Here is a 26,869-nt window from a genome sequence, read left to right on the forward strand (position 1 = left end):
AACGCTGTTCATTATATATCATTAAATTAATCTATTCTTATTTATTATTTTTGTAATTGTAAACATTGTGTCATTTTTGGCAATATTTAGTTCAATGATACAGCTATATTACCCATTATCGTATCTTCTATAATATTAGTCTCGTGATCTTTTCACCACCATGACATCGGATCAGCTAGCAGACTTAAATAAAAATATCTCTGTAGTAAATTTGTCTTAATTTACTGTTTCGATAGCGTAACATTTGTAGTTAAGCATGTTGTGTCAAACCTGTTTACCCACAACAATGTACCATATATTTTATTGTCCACAGCAAGTAATGATCTCAACCTGATGTTGTTAATTATGTTATTTTTAATTGTTCATATTTCTTCTTTTTGTAATTATATATGCGGTATCATTTTTGGCGATATTTAGATAAATGATAAAACTATATAATCCATTATTATTTTTTCTATGTTAGGTAATTTATCGTTTAACAATCACGATATCGGATAAGATAGCAAACATAAATAATTACATTGATGATTTCGGTCCTAAATTTGCCATACTTTTGATTTTATTCTGTGAATCCCTTATGGTTAAGCGTGTTTAACACATAGTTACCTACAACCCCATAATATATATTATACTGTTCAGTCCTGAAATATTAAGTCTGGTAATAACCATCAGGTAACTGTCGTCTCTGATATAACTCTCTGATGCTCCGATTGAAGCTTCATGTGAAAGTATGTAATACGGAAGGTAAGGAGGTATGTTATTATACTGAAACATGGATGTGGTATTATACTATTCTTATCTTGTATCCACCAAAAGTCAGCTCACGTATACCAAATTACATAAATGAAAAAAAAATATCTGATGATGTTCGTTTTAGTGTCACCGAATGCTTGATACGCTAATGTTATCAGTTTGAAAATGATTATATGTTTTCTGTATACAGTATACATGCATTTGGAATAAGCGATACTATTTACTGGTTGTCCCAAAAAACATGACCTGTCTTTGACAGGTAATAACTTTTGCAATACTAAACCATTTTTGAAAATTCGAAATGCTATTGAGGGTATTGGTATCCTAATTCAACTTAATTTGGTACAAATGTACTGATCACATTATCATTACGTGTGATGATGGCGTAAATATATATTATGGCGTCATCTTTATTGTCACGATTCAGTGACTTTCCATAAACATAAAGATTCAGGCTGAAATTATTGGACTCTACTATACGACCAGAAAATCACCTACTTTATTGAATATAATCATACAAAAAATTACCCAGTTTTCATTTGTCTATTTCCAGGAAACAAAATAAAGACTTGTATCAAAATTTGAATTTCTTTGAATTTCAGGGACACAATTCAGAATGCTATAGACAAGAAGGTGAACTCCTTAAACACATTCTTTGACTGGAAGTTATCAATTTTCTGAACAAATCGCTAAATTAGCGAAATGTGACTTTCTCATGAATTCAATACAAGTATTCAGAAACAGATATGTTGCCAGGTTGTTATATATCGTTGTATAAAATAGATCTTTAATTTTCTTAACGTATAAATATGAAATTCGTCCATCTATTAAAACAATTCTTACAAAGCGTCAAACTCGGGGCATGCTTTTTTTGGAAAACCATGTATGTATCAACTGGATTACATGCATGTCAACAGTCGTGTAATGTCGTGGTTATAGTCATTGGTTTTTGATATACAAATAAAATTAAACATTATTAAGACACTTTGTAATAATATAGTTTATCTTTTAAAGATGTTGGAAACAAGAGTTCATACTAAGTTACAAGTCGTATATTTTATGTAATTATATCCAAAATAAGGGAACAAGTTTGACTGTTAAATGAGCTCATGTTGTAAGCAGTATTAACCACAAATCCCATAGGACGCCTATATAAAACAGAAAGTATGCCACGATATTTGTAAACGTTTGAATATGTTTTATAGTACAATCTAGTAAGTAGCATGTAAGTGGAATGCTATCGAATTTATGCTATTTTGAGGAAAGCAAACAAGGTAATACATCACCGTGTAAATGTAGTAAGATACTCACAAGCTGAAAGAGAAGAAAACTAAGAATTAGATAACAAAAAATAACGATAAACAGACAGATAGAAAAACAGTACCCAGAAACACTCCCCGTTCTAGACAGCATAATATGGTTTTGAATCTGCTATATAACTTTTAAATACGTTTTTTTTCACAAAATGAGTATTTAAGGAGCTTTTTCATAAGCAGTTTAATAATTTCAAAATAAAACATTTCTGGAATTTTGTTAATTCTCAATGGTCAAATACATGCCACGTTTTTACCGATAGAGCACTATATCGCCCGATTATACCAAAAGAATTTTATAAAAAAAAAATAAAAAAAATATTGTACAGTATTTTTAGATAACGTTATTGTCTACGTTACCAAAACGCTTCGTATTCGTGGCGCTTTAAAAACAAATGCTTTGATGACCCGAAGCGTAACCACGAAATGTGGACAGACGACGTCGACAGTTTCTATTTCTATCAAAGTTGATGAAGCTGATAACTACTGTTTAAACTTTTAACGTTTCAACGTTAACACGATAGGGGAATATTTTGGTATATAAACGTTGATTATTATATCGGAGAAGGAACCATGCATTTGGCTGTGTCTGCAACATGGGAGCTACATTTGGTGTAATGTAATAATGCTCTAAAGAACATATACACCTATATGCATGCAATTACATTCGGGTAGATATACGTGTACATATAATAAAAGCATCAAATGTACAAAATGCGTTTTCATTATGTTGGTTTTAATAAAAACATTTAAATTCATACTCATTTCAAAATGTGAAAAAAATATAGAAAATTAATAAAACAATACTCCGACTACGAACTACGTCCTCGTTCGATACTTTTTCTTTGGTTTATATAATCATGTCTCGACCTCATCAAAATGTTTATTTGCATAATTAGATTTGAATGAAATCGCTATATTGACAGGTAAAGATAACAGGGCGGACACTATCTAGAACTCAAACGGTACCATTATCAAATACACTTTGAACAATGATTAGGTGGTTAAAACGGTATATTTGATTTTACTTGCAAACGCTTTTACTTTTTTATCATTTTTTGTTGTTGTTTTTTTCTTCTAAAATAAGTTTTCTATTTTCATTCTAATATCATGCATTCAAAAAGAGGTTATTGTGGATTATATATAAAGATATATGTATATAGCTCTAATTTAAAACAGCCATAGGCCAATACATTAGAATAAGAACTATCTGATACCCTTTTATTTTAGGCCGGTCTTGTATTATTAAATGTCAGATTTTTTTTCAAAACCATTGTTTCAAAATTCAAAGAATTCAATAAAAAGAAAAATCGAATTATCAGACTTTCATTGCCAAAAGACTTTTAACAGCTCTTCTTACCCTGATAGTTTTCTAAAGGGAATATAAAACTCACGTGCAGGCAATACATGCATATGGTTGAAGTATTCCTGACCTCTAACGAACTGAATAAAGTCGATATGATATGAAAATGTGTCTCTATGTAAAAAGATAACCATTGATATATACACAAGTCGTTTGGTCATATAATATAAAGCCTGGCTATAACCATTAGATAACTGCCATCCCTGATATAACACTCTGAGGCTTCTATTGGAGCTTTATGGTCGAGTATGGTATAAGAAATGTCAGGAGCTATGATACGAAAAGTAAAAAGGTATGTGATCATACTGGAGAATGGATCTGTACTATTCTTATATTTTGCCCGCCAAATGATTTGAATATGACGATGGTAACACCGTATAGTTAGTGAAACAATTACTTGATTACGAGGGATATCTCGTTAACTTATCTTTATGAAAGTGGATATAACAAGAAAGCATTTGTAGCACCTATACCGCACATCCTGAATTATGACGTTTTCACAGGCTATACCTCATGAACTAACAAAATTACCAGAACATAGGAACTATAAATATGTCGTTAGTACATGTAAATGCTGGATCAATATACTATCATCATTTTTTAAGTATTTGGTTCAATTTTATCAACATGTAATTCCAAGGTATCTTTCCAAAAAGAAATAATTAATTTATTTTGAGCCAAATTTACTGTTATAATAACTGTTCTTTACTTATAATAATATTGATATGAGTTATGTTAACATCAGTTATGTCTGTATCACTCAGCATCTGGGATTTTTAAGAGTTGGGTACATATCCATCTACGTAAACGTCTCGTACTTTTATGTTTTTTTTTTGGAATTCACGTAAAGGTCATTTAAGTTATTTTTTATTCTATGGAGTATCAATACGTTTTATTTCGTTTTCTGATACCTAATTTTATGTTGGGCTACAGGGTGTAGCAAGTAATGATCTCAACATAATGTTGCTAAATTATGAGGTTTTTTTTTAATTAATCCATTCTTATTTATGCTTTTGGTAATTATCTTAAGGTAAGATAGTGAAATTTCCGTCTCACTTAACTTTGGTTTAGCGTGTTAAATCTGTTTACCTACAACACATAACTAATGTTAACATAACTTTAAGTGATGCAGACATAATATATATTCTTTCATACCTACGGGTGTAATACTGGCTGGTCTAGGGCAATACACCCATGTCGTCTGAGGCTGTATTGCATGGCTACCCATGTAATAAAGCCTCGTGACGTCACAGCGTCAATAAAATCACTCTATCCTCGGTAAAATATTAACATTTTTTTTCACAAAATTGACTGGTTTGACTATAAAAGATGAAAACAACGAAATTTGTGTTGAAAATATCCCGTAATTTTTCATGTATAGAAAATTGACTTCCAGTCGTTGATTTCTTCGAATTTATTTCAAAATGGCGGGATATTATAGTTGTAAACTTGCAGTAAAACGTCGAGATATGAAAGAAAAATACTCTTTCATAAGTGGATATGACGGATAGAGATATTCTACCCTCGGGATCACAAAATGTTGCAAAACCCTCGGTAAGCCTCGGGTTTTACTACATTTTGTGACCCTCGGGTAGAATATCCCTATCCTTCATATCTAGTCCTACAATATAAAGCCTGGTAATACTCATCAGATAACTGTCGTCTCTGATATAACTATCTTATGTTTCGATTGCAGCTTCATGTGAAAGTATGTAATACAAAAGGTAAGGTGGTGCGTTATTATACGTATGCTAATGTAAGTGTCACCGAATCCTTGATATGCTAACGTTATCAGTTTGAAAATAATTTATAAGGATTATTTATATATATCTACTGGATTAGCTTGTACACTACTTTTTGGCAAATTGCAACTGTTATGTACTTTGTTTACACCATTATTATGTTTGCGGTAAATAAAAACATTGAGTTTTTGATAATATTTGCATAGTCTTGATTAATAGTGTCACCTAATTACGGATATGCTACTGGTGCTATTCTGACAATAAGTGATACGATTTTGATACAGATATATAATTGGTATCCACTCGATGATTTGTGATACTGCTGTGTCCGTTTAATACTATGATAATACCTGAGAGGATCGCGACACACAAAGAAAGAATATACGTTATTTAGACGTGTATGTTCAATGGCATTTCTCTATTAATACTAGTTTAATGTCTCAGTAAATGATTCACTATTGTATATGACTGACAATTTGATGACATAAAATACTTACTTTGAAGTCATTCCCCTTGTACTGTAACATAAAAATGATTGACTTAGCGAGACTAAGACAACAACAAATCCTCATATAGATTCAGATGGGTTAGTGTGGATAACCAACATATACAAAAACTAGTCTTACTATTATCTGTTACTATGATTGATTCCGTCACATTCATACATGTAAATATCTGATGTCTCAACGCCACAAAGCCATTACCTTTATACTGTATCCTATAAATAATCTAACCGTTATCAATTAAGCAGTTAATATTCCTGTTCTCTGACCACCATATAAATAAAACAAAATGTCCCTACCGACAGAAGATAAACATCGGTACTTACCTGACACTCAGGACAGGTTTTCTGTGAATAAAATAATCGGCGGTTAAATTATATCACGACATGTAACACATATATATACGTATGTATATTTATTAACATTTATATTATTTATTTATACGCCAGTGTTGTTTCCGAACCATAGCCAGTAATAGTTCATTATATAACATTTATGTTGTTACTTTATGGACAAGAACATGTAAGTAAAACAATTTAGTGGGAAATATGGCTTATGATAATTAACCAAAATCTTAGTAAAAATTCACAAATATTAAATGTTGCTAACAAGAGGCCTTTTAGTCTTAACGGTGATCTTATTACAAAATAAGACACCCAAAATAATTTAAAGATGCTCCACCGTTGCCAAACAAGCACGACAATATCAGCGATCGTTGGATCAGTATTAAATGATCAAATAAGCTCACATTTTCTTCACCCAACAACCAAGACAACCGCCAGATATTATAAGTTTCTAATATATTTGAACACTGTGACATTAAGAGTAGAGCAAAGTCATCTTTTTCAGTGTCTGTTTTACCAGTGACCTTGAATGGGAGTCAGGGTTACTCATTTGATCAAACTCGATAGCTCTTCATTCTAGCATGTCATAGGCCCAATAGCAGGTAGCTAAGCTTCACAATTATTGATATGAAGTCGTTAAAAATATCGGCTGTTGGCCTAAACTAAAGTTCGAGCTCATTAACTTGGACCAGCCTGACCAGCCTCAATTCCTATATCAGGTACCTAGTCCGCTTAGCTATTGTCAAGAAGACGGTTCCAGAATTAAGACTATTTGTACGAAGTCATTTGTACGAAAGGTTTGCGGACGAAAAACGCTTACGACAGATATCATTAGACAAAGCATTATGACTATAGGTCATCCTTATCTTAAAGGTCAGATGACAATAAAAATACATGTTATCACAACATCGTATTCCATAGGGAGCATGGCAGTTATTTATGAAGGAATCTTAAGGCGAGACTTGAACACCAATTTTAAATTGTTGATGCCATTACAAAGAAAGTATGGGCTCTCATAATTTTGGTAAGTCCCACTCAGGAAAATCTTGAGTCCAAGACTCGTCTCGGCGAGTCCCGTTAATTACTGCTTGGCCATCGCTTTATATGAACTCACAATCCGTAAATTATTTGAATCACATCCTAGTAGTTATTGCACACAATCAGCAAAGAGTAACACTTTATTGGAAGAAAAAGGAAACCAGATATTATGAGGACAAATTCAATGATAAAACGCTAGAAACTGCACTAAGCTATCATCAAGTACTCAACGGCTTAACGTTTCGGAATGATCATAGCAAATAGGACAACATATACGCCCGGTAATTTATTGTAAATATTAGTTTATTATAATCGATACATATTATGAAATAGGTCTGTAATGTGCAGATATATACACAAGACTGTGTCAATAACCTGTTAGCTTATGGAGAAGCGTTCACAAAATGTGAATGATGAATGAATTTTAATTATTTTGGCCAGTGAAATAATAAATCACCATGAAAATGTAATTTCATCAACTATCGCTTTTGTGCCGTACTAAATAACCATTTACTGGGATATTTGACCAAAAAATGAGTTCTGTTTCCTTTTCAAAAAACAGAAAGTAAACAACATTACAGTTTACCGCGATATCTTTCCTCACAAAAACTCTATAATGTTCTGAAGCGTTTTGTCAATAGCTTGATTATCAATTTGCAGAACCTCTTTATTAGTTATGATATATAGTTATATGAATAATAATACAATGTACCCAATGTGATGCAGGTTATACAATTAGGTAAAGACAAATTGAATAACTCCTTCATACCAAATAGGCGTTATATGAAATCGTCGTACTTAATAGAAGCGTTAAAAACAATATGAATGCATTGTGGTTACCAATTGAAATCAAACACTTATTTTATCGAAAATAACAAATATTGCAATTAGAATACGTGGGTGTCAAATAGATGTCTTCAATATCAAAACGCAAACTTTAATATTTGACCTCACTATAATGCGTGTTCGAACAACTTATACATGGTATCAAAGTCGATTTGATATGTAAGATTATGCTGTCATAGGCAAGTGTTTTATGAAATAATTATCAAAACGGTTCAAGTCGTTCTTATCTGTTCTGAATTAAGACCATTGAGCTAATAAATTTTTCACATTGGGATACATATTATTGATGTGATAAATAAGAAAAAAAAAACATAAAATAAGTACAGTGTATTGCATTAAACAATACATATACGCGAATATGTATCCAATTGTAAAATCGTTAAAATAGTATTCGTCATAGAGCGTGACAGTCACAGTTGTATTACTTCAATAGGATAATTTTACGTTTACTTTTCTGATTCGGATGTGGGTTAATATTGCATTTTATTTCGTTGCTCATTAGTATATTCGTGCAAGTTATACGTTGTTGTATATTGGTATACAATGTAAGAATTGACACATTCCGATGACACCACACTGAATACGCTTCTGCGGTGTGTCTGAACTCTCTAACACGGAGACATGCATTTGTTTTTCATTGTTTTATCGATTTCCCTTCGTTTAAAATTGATATGACATTAAAAAAAACACCAAATGGATATAGCGAAAAACAACAGGTTGCTCTGATAGGTTTCCATTTTATGTCAATCGTCATCACAGCTGGGCGTTCTGACTACGATGACGATATGAATACAAAAGTGGGGTGTTCAGGACATAGTTGCCGACTAAGTCCTAATATAGTCAATCGCAATGGTCACGTGCCCACGTGAGGACATGTGTACTAAAGAAAACGCTCTGATTGGAATCGTAAGACGTCCAACAATGTGATTCATTTGACAAATTGACAAATTGTCTGGAAGATCATTGAACACGCAATGTATAAAACAAAATAGCGATTTTTGATAATTTAAACTTAAAAGCAACAATAAATCAGATGTGGTATCACATAGTCACCATACTACTCTAAAATAAGACGGGGAATAAGTATCAACCACTTAATGTCTTACTTACAGTTTTAAGCAAAAGAAAGAAACAATACTCACACATTCACACCTGGTTCGTCCGCACGTCTTTTCGAAAATACAAATATAAAATATAAAGTAATGATAAACATAGCTCCTAATAGCATCAGAACAGGAGGTATATATCCACTTGAGTATTCTTAAAGCAATTGATTTTCTAGGTAAGATAATTGTTTAATTAAGATCAATCAAATTAATAAAAAAAATACTGGCGATATTATGGAATTAAAAATGTATCCCAATTTAGATTCATTTTCTTTAATCTATAAATTGACATTTTTGATCTCGTTCATAACATTCAATATGAAACTCACCTGGCAACTATCTGGTGGCTGTAAAGTAGAAATGTGTCAATTATATTTTTTTCTGAATAAACAATCCACATTTTCAAACAGGTAGTCCTGACTTCCACATGGACATGGTTTAATTGAAACTATAACGTAATTGTGAGCAATAGTGAATTTTCCAGATTTTTTTTTCTATATGATGTTGGTTAAGGCACCAAAGTTTATATTGTTTGATAGAATTATCAACTATCGGCTCAGATATTTATTTGGAATTTTATACGATTCAATTATCGTTTACTTACTCACAACCCAACCAAATCATGTTTTCAGTTAACATATGTTTGTGTATATGTATCGATATATGGTCATATTGGGTACAATATGTTAACCATGATTAACATGGAAACTGGAAATTACAATATCTACATCTTTATAGCAACATGTTACGAACACGGAAAATTGACATTAGAACATAAAGGAAGCATCAATATGAATTTATTACGAGATAACTGAATCCGACATAATAGTCTTATTACAATTATAAACGACTGTTCATAAGACAAAACACTTTTTTCAAGTTTTTTTTAATATTTACTTGCTTTCTTATCCAAGGACAGTTTTCGATTAACGTAAAACAATAAAGCAAATTAAACCAATATAACAGTGATTTTCTTTCTTTAAGTTTGTAAACACCTCTTATATATTGATTTTAATAGAATTTCCATCATTAAAGAAATGTAAAGCAAAACAGGTGTTTCATTATCCTATTAAGCCTACCTGTGGCCGTGTATCTTCCTGCGGCATACTTCTGCAATGATAATAAACGTAATATTATCTATATTTCTTTTTCGCCAGACAGAATAAGCCGATTGACCGAAATAAAGTTTATTCAGTAATTGTTATACACGTACATCCGATTTCTATTACATAATAACAATATATGAAGTCTAGGTTACAGTGGTAAAAATCTTGTAAACATGTTTTTTATAGATCAAGATGAATTAATTCTAATGATTTGAAGATGTCAATTTATTGTCTGCGAACGGACGGTCATGATAATATTTTATTATAGAACTGACAATACCGACATATTAACTATCAAATAACGCCTTTAATTAGGACCCAATTCCATTGTCATCATTAAGTTAATTGATATTCTTTCAGTGATAAATGTTTGCTGACTCCGTAGATCAAATTTGCATGTTTGTGTTTTCCAAAGAGCTTTTTATATAGGACGAGGCCCGAAAGGACATGCATTTCTATGTAAGCTGAGTTATAAATAGGTTTAGCTTGAACAATCGTAACTGTTACAGTGTATTAGAAAGTTGGTTAACAACCAGTGTATCATCAACATTTCTTCTTCCTTCCACATTAACAACTCGTTACAATATTTCAGCATTGGGTATTTTGTCCACACATAAAACATATAATATTTACTATTGTATGAAGTGTCAACTGGTGTGAAGTTGGACATTTTCATTTCAACACTGATCTTAAATGGCAACTTTGTTTTAGACCATTATTACAAGAATATGTACTTACATTCTTCGAATGTAATGTTGTCTTGATTTTTGAAATATTAAAGATTGTTTGTATTTCAATTATGTAGAATTTATTTTAGTTTATTTAAGAATTATTTTTTATCATTATCACGGACTTTATCAACCTCTTGATCACACCTTTGAGACGATTCATGAAATATGACGCCATAATCACCGTGTGTTAATGTCACCGGAGCTAGGTACTCCCTGCAGCGAGAGTGAGAAAATCAGGATTTGAACAAAGCCAAGATTGTCGCTTTTATCTGCATTTTGAGATGTTTTTGGATACTGATGTTTAGAACACGTGTTTCCGAATATATCAGCCACACAATGTGATACAAATGGTTTTCGAGAAAAGTCGCAAACAAACTTGACAGATATAAACATGCCACCATTCAAAGAGAGGTCAGACGTAAATCGCCTGTCGTTAGAACAGATGCTGGAAAAGAACTTTTCATCGACCATCAATATATATTTGAGTACTACATTACTCTATTATGATATATAAGGGTAGATTCACAAGAACAAATACTTCTCAACCCATTTCATTTATGTCAAAATGCTCGTTCAACTCGCAATGGTGTACGGCAAATAGCGAAGGAGGTGTATGGCTCATAGCAAATGTTTATCTCGAGAGGTGTACGGTACATAGTTACATTATAAAAAGGGAGGTGTATGGCCTATAGTTAATATTAAATATCTTTTCAGTGATGAAATGGTGAAAACTAAAAGGATAACTATTTAAGACTTAAAATAATGCATATTATGTATCATTATTACATTATTAGTGTTACTAACAGTTTACAATCATGCATACATTTGGGGTTTGTTTGATTCTCATAATCAGTGCATTGCAACATAAAGATACATACAAAACGCACTTTCCACTCATAAATAGGTTATCGTTTGTAGATCTAATTGTATTCAATATTCACGAAATTATCGAAATGATAATACGTTTGACTACTAAGAAATATATTTTTTGAAATCTGATCCATTGTCAAGGTTAGAAATAAAAATAATGATGAGGATGATGATGATGAAAATCATAGAATGATAATGATATAGATGATAGTTGAGGATGATGAAGCGATAGCGATACTGAATGTGAATAAGAATTAAAGTATTAAGTTATTTGCAGTTTATTGCACATGGAAAAGATATTTTAAAAATTATAAATAAAATGCTTAGAAATACCTCAACGTGAAGCCGGAAAAAATATTACTGTTTTTTTCATATGTAACTGATGCAGCATTATTTTCAAAAAAAATGTTTGGTTTTGATTTTATTAGTTTAATGCCATATGATCAGCCAGGGCGATTTAAGGACGTGTCAGGTTTGTCGGTGGAGGAATGCTGGATTACCAGGAGAAAAAAACATCGACCAGCCGTCAGTACCTGGCAATTGCCCCTCATGGGATCCGAACCCGCATCTCAGAGGTGGAGAGCTTGGGGTAGGCCAAAAAAAGAAAAAGTCTGTTTAAAGTTACTTTGGTAAAAAAAAAGGTCAGAAGGATTTTTTTTAATGTCTTTCACTCTAAAATAGTGACCGGAACCTGAGTCTGAGGTCGAAATCCCGACTTTTTTTCGTAGAGAAGTGGGAAAAAATAGGTTCTGTCGGGTAACCCTAAACCCATATTTTTTCCGTGGCCTAATATGTCGGGACATCGTAACCACTTGGCCATCCGAAAAGGGCCTGGTGACACTTTCTAAGAGACGCAAATGTAGTCAACAAAATCGAGGATAATTTAGCACCAAATTTTCTCTATTCACTTCTTCCTCCAAAAGTAGCTTATACTTATAACTATGCTTTAAAGGCCCACTACGTATACATTTCCTTAGCAAAATTTAAAGGTTTCTTAAAAACATAGATAATATAAGAAACTACATATCGAAGGCCTAAAATGAGGTAACAACACCAAATATATGCAAAATCCCCTGCATGATATATCCCCCAAACATTTTCACTACATCATAACTCGTCAAAACACTTCAGAGTCGCGAATTTAAAGAAAGGACGACCCTGGTGATGTTTCACTACATAAATCATCTTACCAGCCCTGTAACAAATTTGACATAAAAACCGGTTTCAATTAGGACAAAATTCCATTTGCTACTAATGTGTGAATCGACCGTAAAAAATAAATACCCATATAACAAAACAATTAGGTTAATTGCAAACCTTTTAGAGAATGTTTGGCGACTACGTAGATCATTTTTTGTTCATGTTTATACTTGCAAACGTTTTAATTAATACTGATCGAAAGTTGAATAGATATGAAATGTAATGTATCCCTAATTACCCCTGCTACCTCTTGGAGTAATGGTCGTTGTAGATTGTAAGTTGAGTAATTAAGAATATACCTATTTATCAAAATATTCTAGTATTTTGTCCACAACCACAGCATAACGTTGTTTCATCACAATATCATTAAATATCATCTGCTATGGAGTTGGCCTTATTGTTTCCAATACTGATATTAAATAGCAACGTTTGTTCAGAAATGACACTGGAATATTAACTGAAATGCTGAAGGTATTCTAACTAATATTGTTGCCATGCTTAACCTTCATTTATTTTAATATATTCATACAAAAATACTTTATCAGTGCCTCGTATTCAATCACCCAACGACATATTTAAGGTTTATATCAGATGATGAGGTAACATTTGATCTACTTTTTTACTCTGTCATTAAATTTATTTATCAAAGACATGATGATGTGATTGATAATTAAATCCAAGACACAGATACAAAATTTCCAGGAAACTATGCAATTCTCCCATCATGCATCGTTTCTTATTACTCCATACAACGCTGGAATCGATTGGAATCCACTAATGAGATCATCTTTTTTATAGTTTTAATCATCTTCTTGGTGAAATAGTACATTTTTTCTCTGACCTCTGTACTATTACTTTCAATGGGTCAATCCTACATAAACGCACAATCCACTCCATCTTATAGTTGTAAATTACTAAAACAGGTATGCAAAATCTCGCCCACGTTATCAAATTAACTTATGCATAAACCTGTATCGCAAAGCGAAGATTATTATTGAATAGCGTAAGAAAGAGTTATGTTTAAACATTTGACACATTTTTTTATACACATATATATATATATTATACTTACTTTTGTTTAAGCTGATTGTTTTCAGCTTCAAGTTGTGTGATCTTCCCAGCGTCACTTTTCTCTCTGAAGCCAAATTACATTAACAATTATACGCATTTCAACTTATCGGATATACATTTGCAGCAGTCAAAATCCGTGAATACTATCACATGGTTACAAGTCCTAATGAAGTACTTATTTAATGTTTCCCTCTCTTTCAAAGTAAAGCGAAATATCCATATTGTGTCGGAGGCTGGGTGGAAAGAGGTAATTAAAAAATGTCTTTATGAATGAAAACGTTGTTCGAACTTGAGACTGTTGTGGCAGATATTAGTGTGTTATATTGTCTGTCGGGAACTGTCTTTTACAGCTTCTATTAGTCTGCTAAACCTGCATATATGTGTTTTTCTCGGTTTTGGTTGTGTAGCTACCTTCAAAGCAACGAAGAGCTGTTATAGGAATATATATTAATTTAAAAGTTGAAATGGAAAGAACAACTATGGGTAAATCCGGGTTAATACGGACATTCGAGTAAATCCGGACAGTTCTTTAAAAGTATGCATATTCAAATTAGATCAATCTTTGTTCATGCCAGATGTAGATTGATATGAAAGTTGTGGTGTTTGTCTTCGTTTTTGTCTGGTATTTGGTTTATCCCAAAGTCTTAAAATAGCCATGGTGAGTGTAATATTGTTTGATGTCATGCGATGGCATTGCGATGCATTCCGGGAAACTTGATTTCCGGAAACGATACACGAAAAACTAAGCCACTAATAGATACATTAATACGCTTCAGTTATAGTTAAAAGCAAATACTTAATGTTGCTATTTGTTTATTTCCCGTTACAGAAATGCATCATGGTTGTTAATTTCGAAGAACGAGTGTCTGAAGGTTCCGTGATGATTTTTATTAGTCGGGTAAATACGGACAGATCATAATGGACCAATTAATAGCTGCAGTTGTTTGAATTTTTATCAGTTAAAACAGTTCATATTTAAAAAATATATGTTTGCTCAAAAATAGAATACTGTGTGTTGAATGAAATAAGTACTGTAATGTATACTGTAAAAGATTAATTGTTTTCATGTTTTTTTTTAATTTTTTTTCCATTACTTCTGACATTGTCCACTGTTGTTTTTCATCAACGTGACGTCATTTTCAAATCTGAGTAACGTACACGTTATTATAACTAACGTACCGGTATGATACAACACTCATCTGTTTTGGATAATGCTAACATGCTAACAATGTATATTATACGTATCTCAAAATGATATCTGATTTAGTTACATGTGCATTCAATACTTTTTATAGTTAGTTTTAGGTATAGTTTGCCTGCAGATGTTTTGTATGTCCATATAAAATATACATGTTTGATATTCTAGTTATCAATTTCTGAAACATTAATCGAAATCACTTCTGTAAATCAATTTCTGTACGAACACTTGTTTGCTTCCTGTTCCATGTTTTACCAGTACATGCATGAAAATATGCATATACGATATCCTCCATGTGTGCATACATTTTGTAGGTGCATTTTTCTTACTTTTATCAACGTATATCTATACTTTGTTAAGCTATGAAACAATTATTAATTGGACACTTTTAGTATAATTTATAGTTTCCTGTGGACATAAAGTTTCAGTAATTACCCTACTACAGAAGCAGTGTATGATAAGTACATACATACTGACGATGTATCTGTAGTAGCAGTGTATGATAAGTACATACATACTGACGATGTATATGTACTTGCTATAAGTAAACCATTGTTACTGCTGATTTCGTTGCAACATTTCCCCGTTATAGTTTGAAATCTAACTCGCCTCATAATGTCTAACTTGACAAGACTCAGCGGTATGTTTATCCCTGTTTCACGGGGGAAAAATCAATATATAATTATGTTTAGAGATGTATACTTAACACTTATACACACATGTACATTTTGTATGTCATATTCCTATCTGTATATATGATAAAAGACATCCTTTGAAGTCACTTTTACTGTTGAAGTTACATTTGCATTTCAACAAGGAATTATATGTTTATATAAATCATTTATTTTGCATTGGTACCACTTTATTTCAAATCGTAATCAGGCATGTGTTCAGTCATACGTGTGCACTATATCCAGTAATACGTGTCATCTGACTGGTAGATCTGCATACGTTACGTTGGGTCAAAAAGCGAAATTAAAAGATAATCTTAAAAGTTGAACGACTGCAGAAAAAAGGGAAGTAAATAAGCTGAAAACTAGATATATATTCCATATCGAATTTTCCTCCTTATTATGAATTCACCATTTAACACTTATCTACAGCATTAACTCTAATTTTCCGGTTTCTGAAAACCTTGTTTTTGTACACCACTATTGATTTGAAATTTCCAAATTATCCAAATTGTAAAGCCGAAAACTTTACAATATGTTGGAGCGAGAACAGATCTCGGCCCTGACGGTCCTCAATACAGTTCTTTCTCCAACATATTGTACAGTTTTCGGCTTATCTCCATAACGTATTTAATTCAATTCATTCTACTTTTTTGGCAGGATCTGGAATAACAGTGAAACATCCTTTCCTGACGGTACATGTAAATCCATATATGTGTTCGTGCAAAATATCGTTTCATGAAGGAAATGAGGTATGTAATTATATAATTTTGTTTACGTTTAGAAATAAAAGAAAGAATAAGACAAATAAGAATAAATAAATTAAAGTAACACCTTTACATGTTTTAATCCTACGCTATTACTCAATTTGATGCAAATTTCACATTAGAGGTCTTTAAAACCTTATACAGGTAATGCTTTGACATATGGTTGATTAGCAGCCAGGATTAATTTATGACAATGTAAAATAATTTAGTACTGGGACCATGTCATGAAAAGTTTATAGATGTAACAAAATGTCTCTGTGGTTAAGGAAGTTATCGTTATCCTATAGCTTTCATTGATCTGAATATGAATTTGTTTATATTTACTTATATATCATCATGTTCTGAATTATAAAATTATATATTACTTACAAAAATAAGTTTGCTAATAAAATGTGCGTAAAAAAGTTGATAATTGAGTCTTGTTGAAAGAGCGAAAAAATGTAAAATAGCAATTAATAGTATATGAAATGTACATTTGGTGTGTCAACTAGAGATAAAGTGTAACAAGTTAAAATACATTAACGAAGGATTTGCGAGTACATGAATATTGTATATAAGATTTAATTGATAGGATAATAATTGTAGGAAATTGCATGTTTGATTGATAATAGTAGATATGTACTGGAAACATGGATATAATGTCTCTACACTAAATATCGTGTCAATAAATTGTAATAATTACTAGTACTGGTAGTAAACATATTAAAAAAGGTCTTACTTTTGTTTAAGCTGACTAGTTTCTGTTTCCAGTAGTTTTATCTTCTGAGCGTCTGCCTTTTCCCTGAAGAAGACAATAGTGCTTGTTTACATCACAAACAATACTTACACATAACTGACGATTATAAAAACAAACAGCATATTATATAGTCATTCTATATCAGAATACTATAATTTCAATAAGACCGGAACGGCTCTTTAATATAATGAAAACATACACTGGCCTTTAAATTGCAAACGCATGCAGTTACCAGATGACATTTTCATATCAATTCTTCTTGATATTATCATATTTTTTGTTCTTAGTGAAGTGCGATTCCTCATCCAAATGAAACACTCACCGGTCTTCAAAGTGTTTCAATTCCTTTTCCAGTTCACGGATACGATTTTGAAATGATTCACCACTGTAACAAAACAATATTATTGCGTGTATTCAATTAAACGATTCACTTTATAGTTAGAAATTAAGACCGTAAATTTACATTTTCGGAATATTTGTTTCTTCATATATCTGTGTAATACATATATGGGTTGAAATACAGATAGAAACGTATTTGTTTAAAAAATGATAATTATTTAAATCAATATAAAGCAATTTCTTGAATATTCCCGTCTGTATCATACAGTAATGATCCCGTCGAACTTATATTTCAATAGAAAACGACTTAATATGAAGGGATGTATTGTGAGTACATGTACCGTTCTATGACATAAAATTGTTATATAAAATTTACAAATTATACACATTATACTGAATCATGATTCACTTTTATTTAAATTATATTTCTCTGTACTTCAATAATAGCAGATTTTATGCATACAGAATATTTGGTTTTTTGATCGGAAGAAATGTAATTTACAGAAATACATCATGACACATATACAGCATTCCCAGGTATATGTATATGCGTTTCCGATATTATTATTTTCTCATAATTTGAAGAAGAGACAATACATATATATACACAAAATTATACAATTATCCCGCCATGCATCACTTCGTATTTCCTCATACAATGCTAGATTACAGATGGGATGCACGACTGAGATAATCCTAATTATAATGTAAGCTGTAAGCTAATACAAACAAACTTTCAAAATCTACCTACGTCCCTATTTATTTCATTTTTTCTTTCAAAATAAACATATAAATTTAATGTGATTATTGCTAGTCGTTGAAGGTGTTAACTTTTAACATGCCATTACCAAATAAGCAAATATACTGATACAGTACTTAATGCGTGTAACATTCCCTCAAACGCGTTAGGGTTTCGTTTGCGTTCCTTTCGTTTAGTTTCGTTTGCGTTTCCTTTCGTTTATCGTTTTTCGTTTGCGTTTGCGCTTCCGGATTCGTTTTCGTTCGTTCGCGTTCGTTTGCGTTCGTTTGCGTTTGAGCTTTTATTTGAATTCGTTTTCGTTCGTTTGCGTTTGCGTGCGTTTGCGTTTCGTCAACCGGATGTACTTCTTTTCGTTTTGATAGGAATTGTTAGTTGCGCATGCGCAAGCAAAAACTAAAAATGGAGTCAACTGCCGGTGTAGCACTAGACCTATTTCACTGTATGTTCCAAAACATTTGAAACTTTAATTATATAGAATATGTAACAGGGTGCAGGATTTCTAATAATTTACCGAAGTTACTGTTCATTTAATTTGTACATGTACATGTACTGTAGCTGTAGTCTGAAGCTTAACCGATCGAGCTATAGGTATATGTCATCTTTTCCTAAAAATACGTGTTTTTCATATATCACATGTACACTAGTACAAATGTAAAACAAATACGATATCTCTGCATTTCATGAACTATTTTCGGTAACATTAATTTACGGACATCTTTTACTTGGATTGTATATCAAGGACGTATATATCTACTTATAAATCCTTAGATACTCCATTACATTAAAATACGATCCGGTCAATTGAAACTAACTAATATATCACGATCTAAATTTATTTTCTACACGTAGAAATACCCACTACAATGTCCCGTTACGGTACAGTGAGTCAGGTAACATCTGGACCGTAACTCAGGTAAGACACGTGTTATTTGCAGAGCTCCGGTCTAGCCGTTGCCGCTGGGTGTGATCAGGTGACACTAATTAATTAACATAAATAATCGCCCAGTCTCGGTCATGGTCCGACGGGCTTCTGAAAGGGGAGTTATTTCAATTCATTTTATACCGTTGACGGTCCATAAGTGCAAGTTACAACATGTCAAATATACAATTTATATTACAAAAGAGACTGATACATACATGTATACCATGGATATTAAATTTTCAGCAAATGTCTTATCTTTTTCACTTTTCTCACCTTTTCTTAAAAGCAAAATAGATAAATCAAGGATTTATAAGTGTGGTCATCTAAGTCCTTGGTGTTGTTACTTGTAAATCCTTGGATAAATTTACCAGAATTTTGTAATTATTTAACATTGTTAACACTTAACAATTTAACTTTAAAAACAAACACACTTGGTCTTCTGTATTACTATTTCTAAATATACTTTTGGCGTAAAACATCATAATGGACATTGTAATAGAAAGTGACATTCATCATCAAGTAAGTTCATTTAAATCACAACATATGCAATAGGTTAATCATAAAATAAAATTATAACAAATATTATCAATTGAATGGTTCTACAGTATACCATGTGTTGTATTACAGTAAATACATTGTAAATAACCTCTTGTCTATATGCCTCATTAATTCTATTCTGAATAATTTGAAATGTGTACTGTAACAGTCAGCGTTATTTGGATACCATATTCCTTCACAAATCGTGTTTGAATATGTACCACGTACATGTAATTACCCAAATAACGACAGAAACATATTTGCAGAATAATAGTAATATGAAGTTAAGAATAAAGAACAAATAATAATGAATTACAAAAGAATCGCCCAAGACTGTTTTTCACTAATTTTACACATTTTGTGGTCCAAAATTTATATTGTTGACTTAAATTTCATAAATGTTAACGTATTTTTACATTGAATGTCTAATATAATTTGTTCAAATATTTGAAGACCTCTTCTTAAAATTACCGTCAATGCATGTAAACCGTATGGTGAACTTTATATCCATTATCGGGATACAGTAATTACGAAAGACCTTTACGAAAGACTAGTGATTTTCGTCGTCTATATACCACGTGCCATACGTATACAACAATTTTATTCGAAAGAAACATATTAGTGCATTTTCCCCCGTGAAAATGATTGTCAATGTCAAAATATATATATGTATTTTTTTTTTAAATATATATTTGTATATATTATAGTTATATAATTTTCAAGTGTATTCTTATATCATAAGATACTGATAAAATGCCTATTGTTGAATGCCAATCGTTTTCAGTGTTGTTCATGTTATTACACTTACAATTTTATTATTTATGCATCTTTGAACAAAATATTGTATTTGCAAGCCGGTACAGCAAGGACGTACATTTATGAAATTGTATAAACATGCGTCCTTTGTTTATATACAGTAGTACACCCGTGACCAAATCTTTTGTTATTGTGCCCTGGGCAGTGACATTGCTTGCCGAGGTGTACAAGTACCAAGATACTATATATAGCTGTAACTATATATAGACTAATCCGGATCACTATACAACCGTTGTGCCGATCGATTACTATGATCACGTTTAATTTCCGGTTTCGGCGATTTTTACCTTTCGTTTTTCGTTTTTCGTTTGCGTATTTCGTTTTGCGTTTTGCGTTTTTCTTTTTTCGTTTGCGTTCATCTTCGATAGCTTGCGTTTTTCGTTTTGCGTTTTTCGTTTAGGGAAACGCGATTTTCGTTCTTCGTTCTTCGTTTTTCGTTTGCGTTTTCGTTCGTTTGCGTTTGGTTTTTCGTTTTCGTTTTTCGTTGCGCGTTCGTGTCAAGGGAACGTTACACGCATTAAGTACTGTATTCGTGTATGTCAAAACCATGTAATATTATAATACATATACTGGGTCGCGACCAGTTACCGTGATTTGTTCGAGGTGAACTAGACACACAATGGTGCAGACTACCTGAAACTAACAGAAATTCAATAAACATATTTATTTAAAAAATGTGATTAATCTTTCTGATTTAAAATGAAAAATGATCATAATTAATTTAATCTGATTTTTAAAAAATATTTTTTAATTAATGTTTAAAAACTTGTTAGCATTTGACATCGCCCACAGGCTAGGTAAATTTAATAAAGAACGTCCGAGGAATATTATTGTGAAGTTTGTGCATAGACGGAAAAAGCATGAGATTATCCTCACGAGACGACAGCTGAAGGGTACCGGCATGACTGTGTTTGAGGATCTAACAAGACTTAACCAACAAAAACTGAAAGCAGCGTACGACTTGAACTTTTTTTAAGAACTCTTACAGCGTAGATGAAAATTATTTGTAATTCTGGAAAACGACAAAAAACGCAGAATCGTGTTTGATACTCCTTTGGAAGAAGATGTCCTGCTGAATGACGCAAATTTCAGAAAGAATATATAGAGATATACACCTACCTGTACAAGTATTATCATTATCTAAAATAACTGAGATTTCATTGTTAAAGGTCGGTAATGGACTATAGGTAGGTGACAGCACTACCGCCAGAGACTAAGTCTCTGGTTTACCGATTCTCGATAAACATTTAATTGTGATTATGAGTTTTGTGTTGTGCATAATTATTCTTGTTTGGATTAAAATGGAATATTGGAATTTTTGTGAGTAAGGTAGGTGAGAGTTGATCTTGATCGTGTATATATATTTATATGTATGTGTAAAAAATATAGTTTCTATGAAATGAAATTTACTTTCAATTATAACGAATGGTCAAGCAAAAGTTGTAAATGTTCTGCAAAAGAGTAGTTTCCTCGTTTTGGGTAATTCGAAGTACATAATGCTAGGTTTGTACTTTGTTCCCGGCGACATCGGTAGCCCCGTTTGCCCGAAACGTGGTGCGCCGTGGAATTTTGCCTATTTTTGTCTCTGCATTCAAGTTGAGCAAGGTACTGTGAGGTTTTGACACGGTCTTTAACGGAATACGTGGTGGATCGTAGTACACTACGACTTTAGCACGGTCTATCCAGGATACCACTGCGTTCTCTTTTGGCCTGTTACGATCTGATGAGGTCTACTACATGTTACACGCTTTGATCAAGCTCCGATACATTTTTCACGGTCCGCCAAGGCTTACTAGGGATGAAAGTTTGATGCCGGACTTTTAAAGAGCAAATGAAACGATATTTAATGCCTAAAATTTCATTTATTACGCATTTTAATTACAAAATGTGTTTAAAGAAAAGAAAATATATTCTATATTTGGTGTAAATGTATATATATTATATATTTAATGTATTGTATAGCAGCTAAGGAACAAAAGAGACAGCGGATATGCACTGCTTAACAGTAACTATTCCAGAACTCCCTAATATAATTGTCAATGCCTTCCAACTGCTCAAGACTTCTTCAGTGAAATAATTGAAACATTTACCCCAGGCATCGAGATATATGAAACACTGTTCTATTCATCCATCTAACCTAGACTTAGGCTACCATTGTTTGAGGGTTTGATAAAAAAACAATCCCTGACATGTTTTCAGATATGTTTCTATCTAAATTATTTTCTGTTGGACCTAAACAACTTCATTGTTGAATGTTCAACATTAACATCAAGATTGATAATTGCAATGAAACCGTTGCTAAAAAATTCAAAAGTTTAATATAGCCAAGTGTTTCTACGCAAACATGTTTTTTTTTTCTGTAATTGTTCTCACTTAATCTGCCTTTTGTAATAATATTTTTAGTATAATTTGATGGTTAAAATGTGTTTGATGATGACTACTTCTATTCGTTGATATAAATAATTCCAAGAAGTATCAAATTTATACCAGGGTGGGGGGGGGGGCAATGATACTCTATCATGTATTGTTTGTAACGTAAGACCGTAATAGGACGCAACACGCCGTATCACGTCGGCCTTTCAACCGCTACAAGCCGTATTGTGCCTTGCAGAACGCATCGAAACGGCTATCATCCACCTTGACTTGCCGTAAAAACCTGGACAATCCGGCACACAACGTACAGCCAATCTGCATCAACCGTGATGAAACGTGGAAAAAAACAGAACGTCACAAAAATGAATTCACCGTGAGATTCCAGGGAACGTGCTTGCTGCCCGGTCCACCACGGGCCGTCTAGAAGTTTTGGTACAGCCTCGTACGCACTGTTACGTTTTGTTACGTCAATCCCGTTTTATTACGTCATTTTAGCGTTCAACATCTGTACCGTGACTGCCGTGGCAAATGTATTGACAGTTTAAAAATCTGGCACGGCACCCACTGTAATTACGGTCGCTCACGTTTGTCTATACGTTCTTGTGCGTTGTCTCACGTTGTCTCGCGGTCACCACGTATTGTCCATGGTGGCCAGAAACGGGGCTGCCGTGGCCAACGGGAACATAGTGTAAACCTAGCATAACTGATTTCTCTGTACGAGTAGCATCCTTTTATCTGTTTATATATTTATTTGTTTCGTTTTTAATATTCTTTCTGTTTTGTAATTAGAAACATATTTCTATCGCAATGAATGCCTCCGATATATTCATATACGTTTTTAAATCAAATTTTGCCCTCTTTATATAAAAGGTGAGTAGTTGTTTTTTTAATTATCACTTGACTTGAATAAGGATTTCCCTTTATATGTAATATTACCTTTTCTTATTTTAATTTAACATGGATAGTTTTTTATAGATTTGTACTCCCGTTTCCGGTATCTAAGTCTTTGTTATTGGTGCGATTGATTTGAATACAAGTATAAGTTTCAGTTTATACGCCGCAATGACAAAGACACGACAGTGAATAAGTACGGTGTGGAAGAGTAGTGACCTAACTACCATGAATATGGTTTTGTTGTATCCTATCTACCATGTTTCTGTTCTCTCCTTTCTTACTTTATCTTTCTGGATGGCAAGTGTTTCTTAAGAAATAGGAATTGTTGCAACAATAAGGTCTGTAAAGCACAGTACTGTCTTCCAATATATAATCTTGAGTCTATTGACAGTATTCATGAAAGCAGCTTACTATATATATAATAAATGATCAACTGTTGATAATGGGGAAAACAATATCTTATTAATCTTTTAAAAAGAAACAAAGTGATTTAAGAGAAAACAATCTGAAAGAAGACTTGAGAATCAAATCACTGTTGATCTAGATGAATTGAATAGACAAAAAGAAGGAATTGGAAGGAAGAGGTTCGGTTGAAAAAAACTAAGGGTACTGTAATTCGGTCAAAAACTTAATGGATAGAGGGGAGGGGGGAACCTACGCATTATTTTTTTTAAATCCAGAAAGTAGAAATTATGGAAAGTAGAAATCCTTTTATGAACAATAATACTCTGTTGACAAGAACATTGAGGAAGTAGATCTAAAAGAATTTTTGAAGGTTGTGATATTCCAAAATTAAATAATACAGAATCTTCTACAGAAATTTTCAAATGTTTATGGGGTAAATTTGATTTTTCATTAATGTTTTTATGTTAGTTCTGACACATTGAGTACACTTCAAAAGTATCAAAAATGTCTTTTGAAAATATGATATAATCAAAACATTGCTTTACCCTACCCCCATCCCGCGCAAAACAAAGTTAAATGGCAAGGAGGGGTAGGTCTTTATATTGAATTGACTTGCCTGTCTGTCTGTCTGTCTTTCGCAAGAAAAATATGTTCAAGTAACTCCTTCTTAACTGCTAAATAACTTGCCACTTGAAATGAAACTTGGCAGCAATGTTGAGGACCATGTGTATATGTGCACGCATATTTTCGTTTGACATTATATTGGTTTCCATGGTAACTAAGTCAATATACACACAGATCTTTCGTTGAAAGAAACAAAAAACAACATAACTCCGAGCAACTCTTTAAATACTGGTCCAATATCAATTTATCTTCACAGTACTGTTAAAGAGCATGTGCAGATGAGCCATCGGATTTTCATTTTTTTTAAATAATGGTTGCCATGGTAACCTGGTCACTTTACACAAGTTTTGTAAAAAAAATGGCCAATAACTCATTAGCTGTTGGATGAAATATGTATAAACATTGTCAAGTATCGTAACTTATATATGTCTATACTATGACGTATCTTATCCTTCGATAGCGAGTACAATGGGCATATAAGCATTTGGTTGCCATGGTTTCAATTCAATTTCACATGTAAATAATATTTAACAATATCCGTAAATGGAGCGTCAATTGTTCGATCATGCGGTAGGATCAAGGTTAGGGCTCAAATTTATCATGTTCAAATATGCAATAATTGGGCATTGGTAACCTGACATTCAAGTTTAAAAATAAAATACTCTTTATTCTTTTTGCATCGGCACAAATATGCTTGTAAGAGAATACTCCAATATATGTTTAGATAAATGAGTTCATAAAACATTTTGCTAAGGACAAATTTGGGCCGTTTTACGGGAAACTAGAGCTTTATTTTTTCCTATTTTTCCCATCTGTCATATTTAAAACTCTTTTTAGAAAGTCGCCATGCCATTTACGTAATCTTTGCACATTATCATAATGGTTAAAGCACTAAATATGCAAATGATGCCTTTTGTTCACGAAATAGGAACATACCAGTATATCTAATAGGTCCACATACAAAGTTGTATTAAACTTGTTGCATATTAATTCACATTAACTTATTCAAAAATTCAATAATTATTCAATGATTAGAAGGTTCAATAATAATCATTAGTGCAAACGACAATAACGCAAACTACCGTCGAATCAAGCTGTTTTTCTAACTCGTCCGAGACATTTCTAACGTTAGTCTACATACCAAGTTTCATTATTCGGTTTATATTAAATCGACAATTTATCGTATTTACAAGGAAATGTTAACGGAAGGCAACAGACAAAAAACTATCGCTATAGCTCACCATGACCTATGGTCAAATTACCTTAAAATGGATGCCTGGATATGAATTTTTATTTCATGAGGTTTTAGCATACATGTAGAAACAGCATATAAAAAAATAATAAAAAAAATAATTTGACAAAAAAATGCATTCATGACTACGTATTTTGATTTTGAAATATCTTAGCACATATATATGCCATAAATTGATATTGATGTTCAATAACAACTATGGTTGCGTTTCCAAGAGATTTACTTTTGAAAAAGTCAGTTTTTTGTGGTCGAATCGAAGATTGGTTTTCGGTTGCTATGATATGAAATCAGTTGCTAGGGGGTTTAATTTCGATATTTTTCTAAATCAATTAGTATGTATTAGGGCTTCTATCCAAATGCTATAATTTTTGTATATTTGACACTTATATTTAAATATTTTGCCGTGATATATGTAGGCATTGATGTCACTAGTTTTTAATTTCTTTTGAGTATGAAAGAAACTAGCTAGTAAGACATTTGACATCAACTCCATCTTAATACAGTTCTTTTTTAATTGTCTTTGGAAAAATAACTCAGATAAAGTAAGGCGATATGGTGTTATCCAGAAATAGATAGATGGAAGTTTGAA

At 32.3% G+C, this 26,869-nt stretch overlaps 1 protein-coding gene across 1 annotated transcript in view; it reads right to left on the reverse strand.

The window, feature by feature from the left end:
* Nucleotides 1-26,869, reverse strand: part of LOC138329825 (tropomyosin-like) — a 1,360,115-nt gene that overhangs the window by 510,461 nt on the left and 822,785 nt on the right. Inside the window, exons 7-9 of the mRNA XM_069277118.1 lie at nucleotides 17,341-17,403; nucleotides 13,988-14,050; nucleotides 10,088-10,118 (exon numbers count right to left, since the gene is read on the reverse strand). Of these exons, the coding sequence (XP_069133219.1) occupies nucleotides 10,088-10,118; nucleotides 13,988-14,050; nucleotides 17,341-17,403 (157 nt within the window). The remainder of the gene's footprint in view (nucleotides 1-10,087; nucleotides 10,119-13,987; nucleotides 14,051-17,340; nucleotides 17,404-26,869) is intronic.

This window comes from Argopecten irradians, chromosome 8 (assembly GCF_041381155.1).
Source record: "Argopecten irradians isolate NY chromosome 8, Ai_NY, whole genome shotgun sequence".
Taxonomy (NCBI): domain Eukaryota; kingdom Metazoa; phylum Mollusca; class Bivalvia; order Pectinida; family Pectinidae; genus Argopecten; species Argopecten irradians.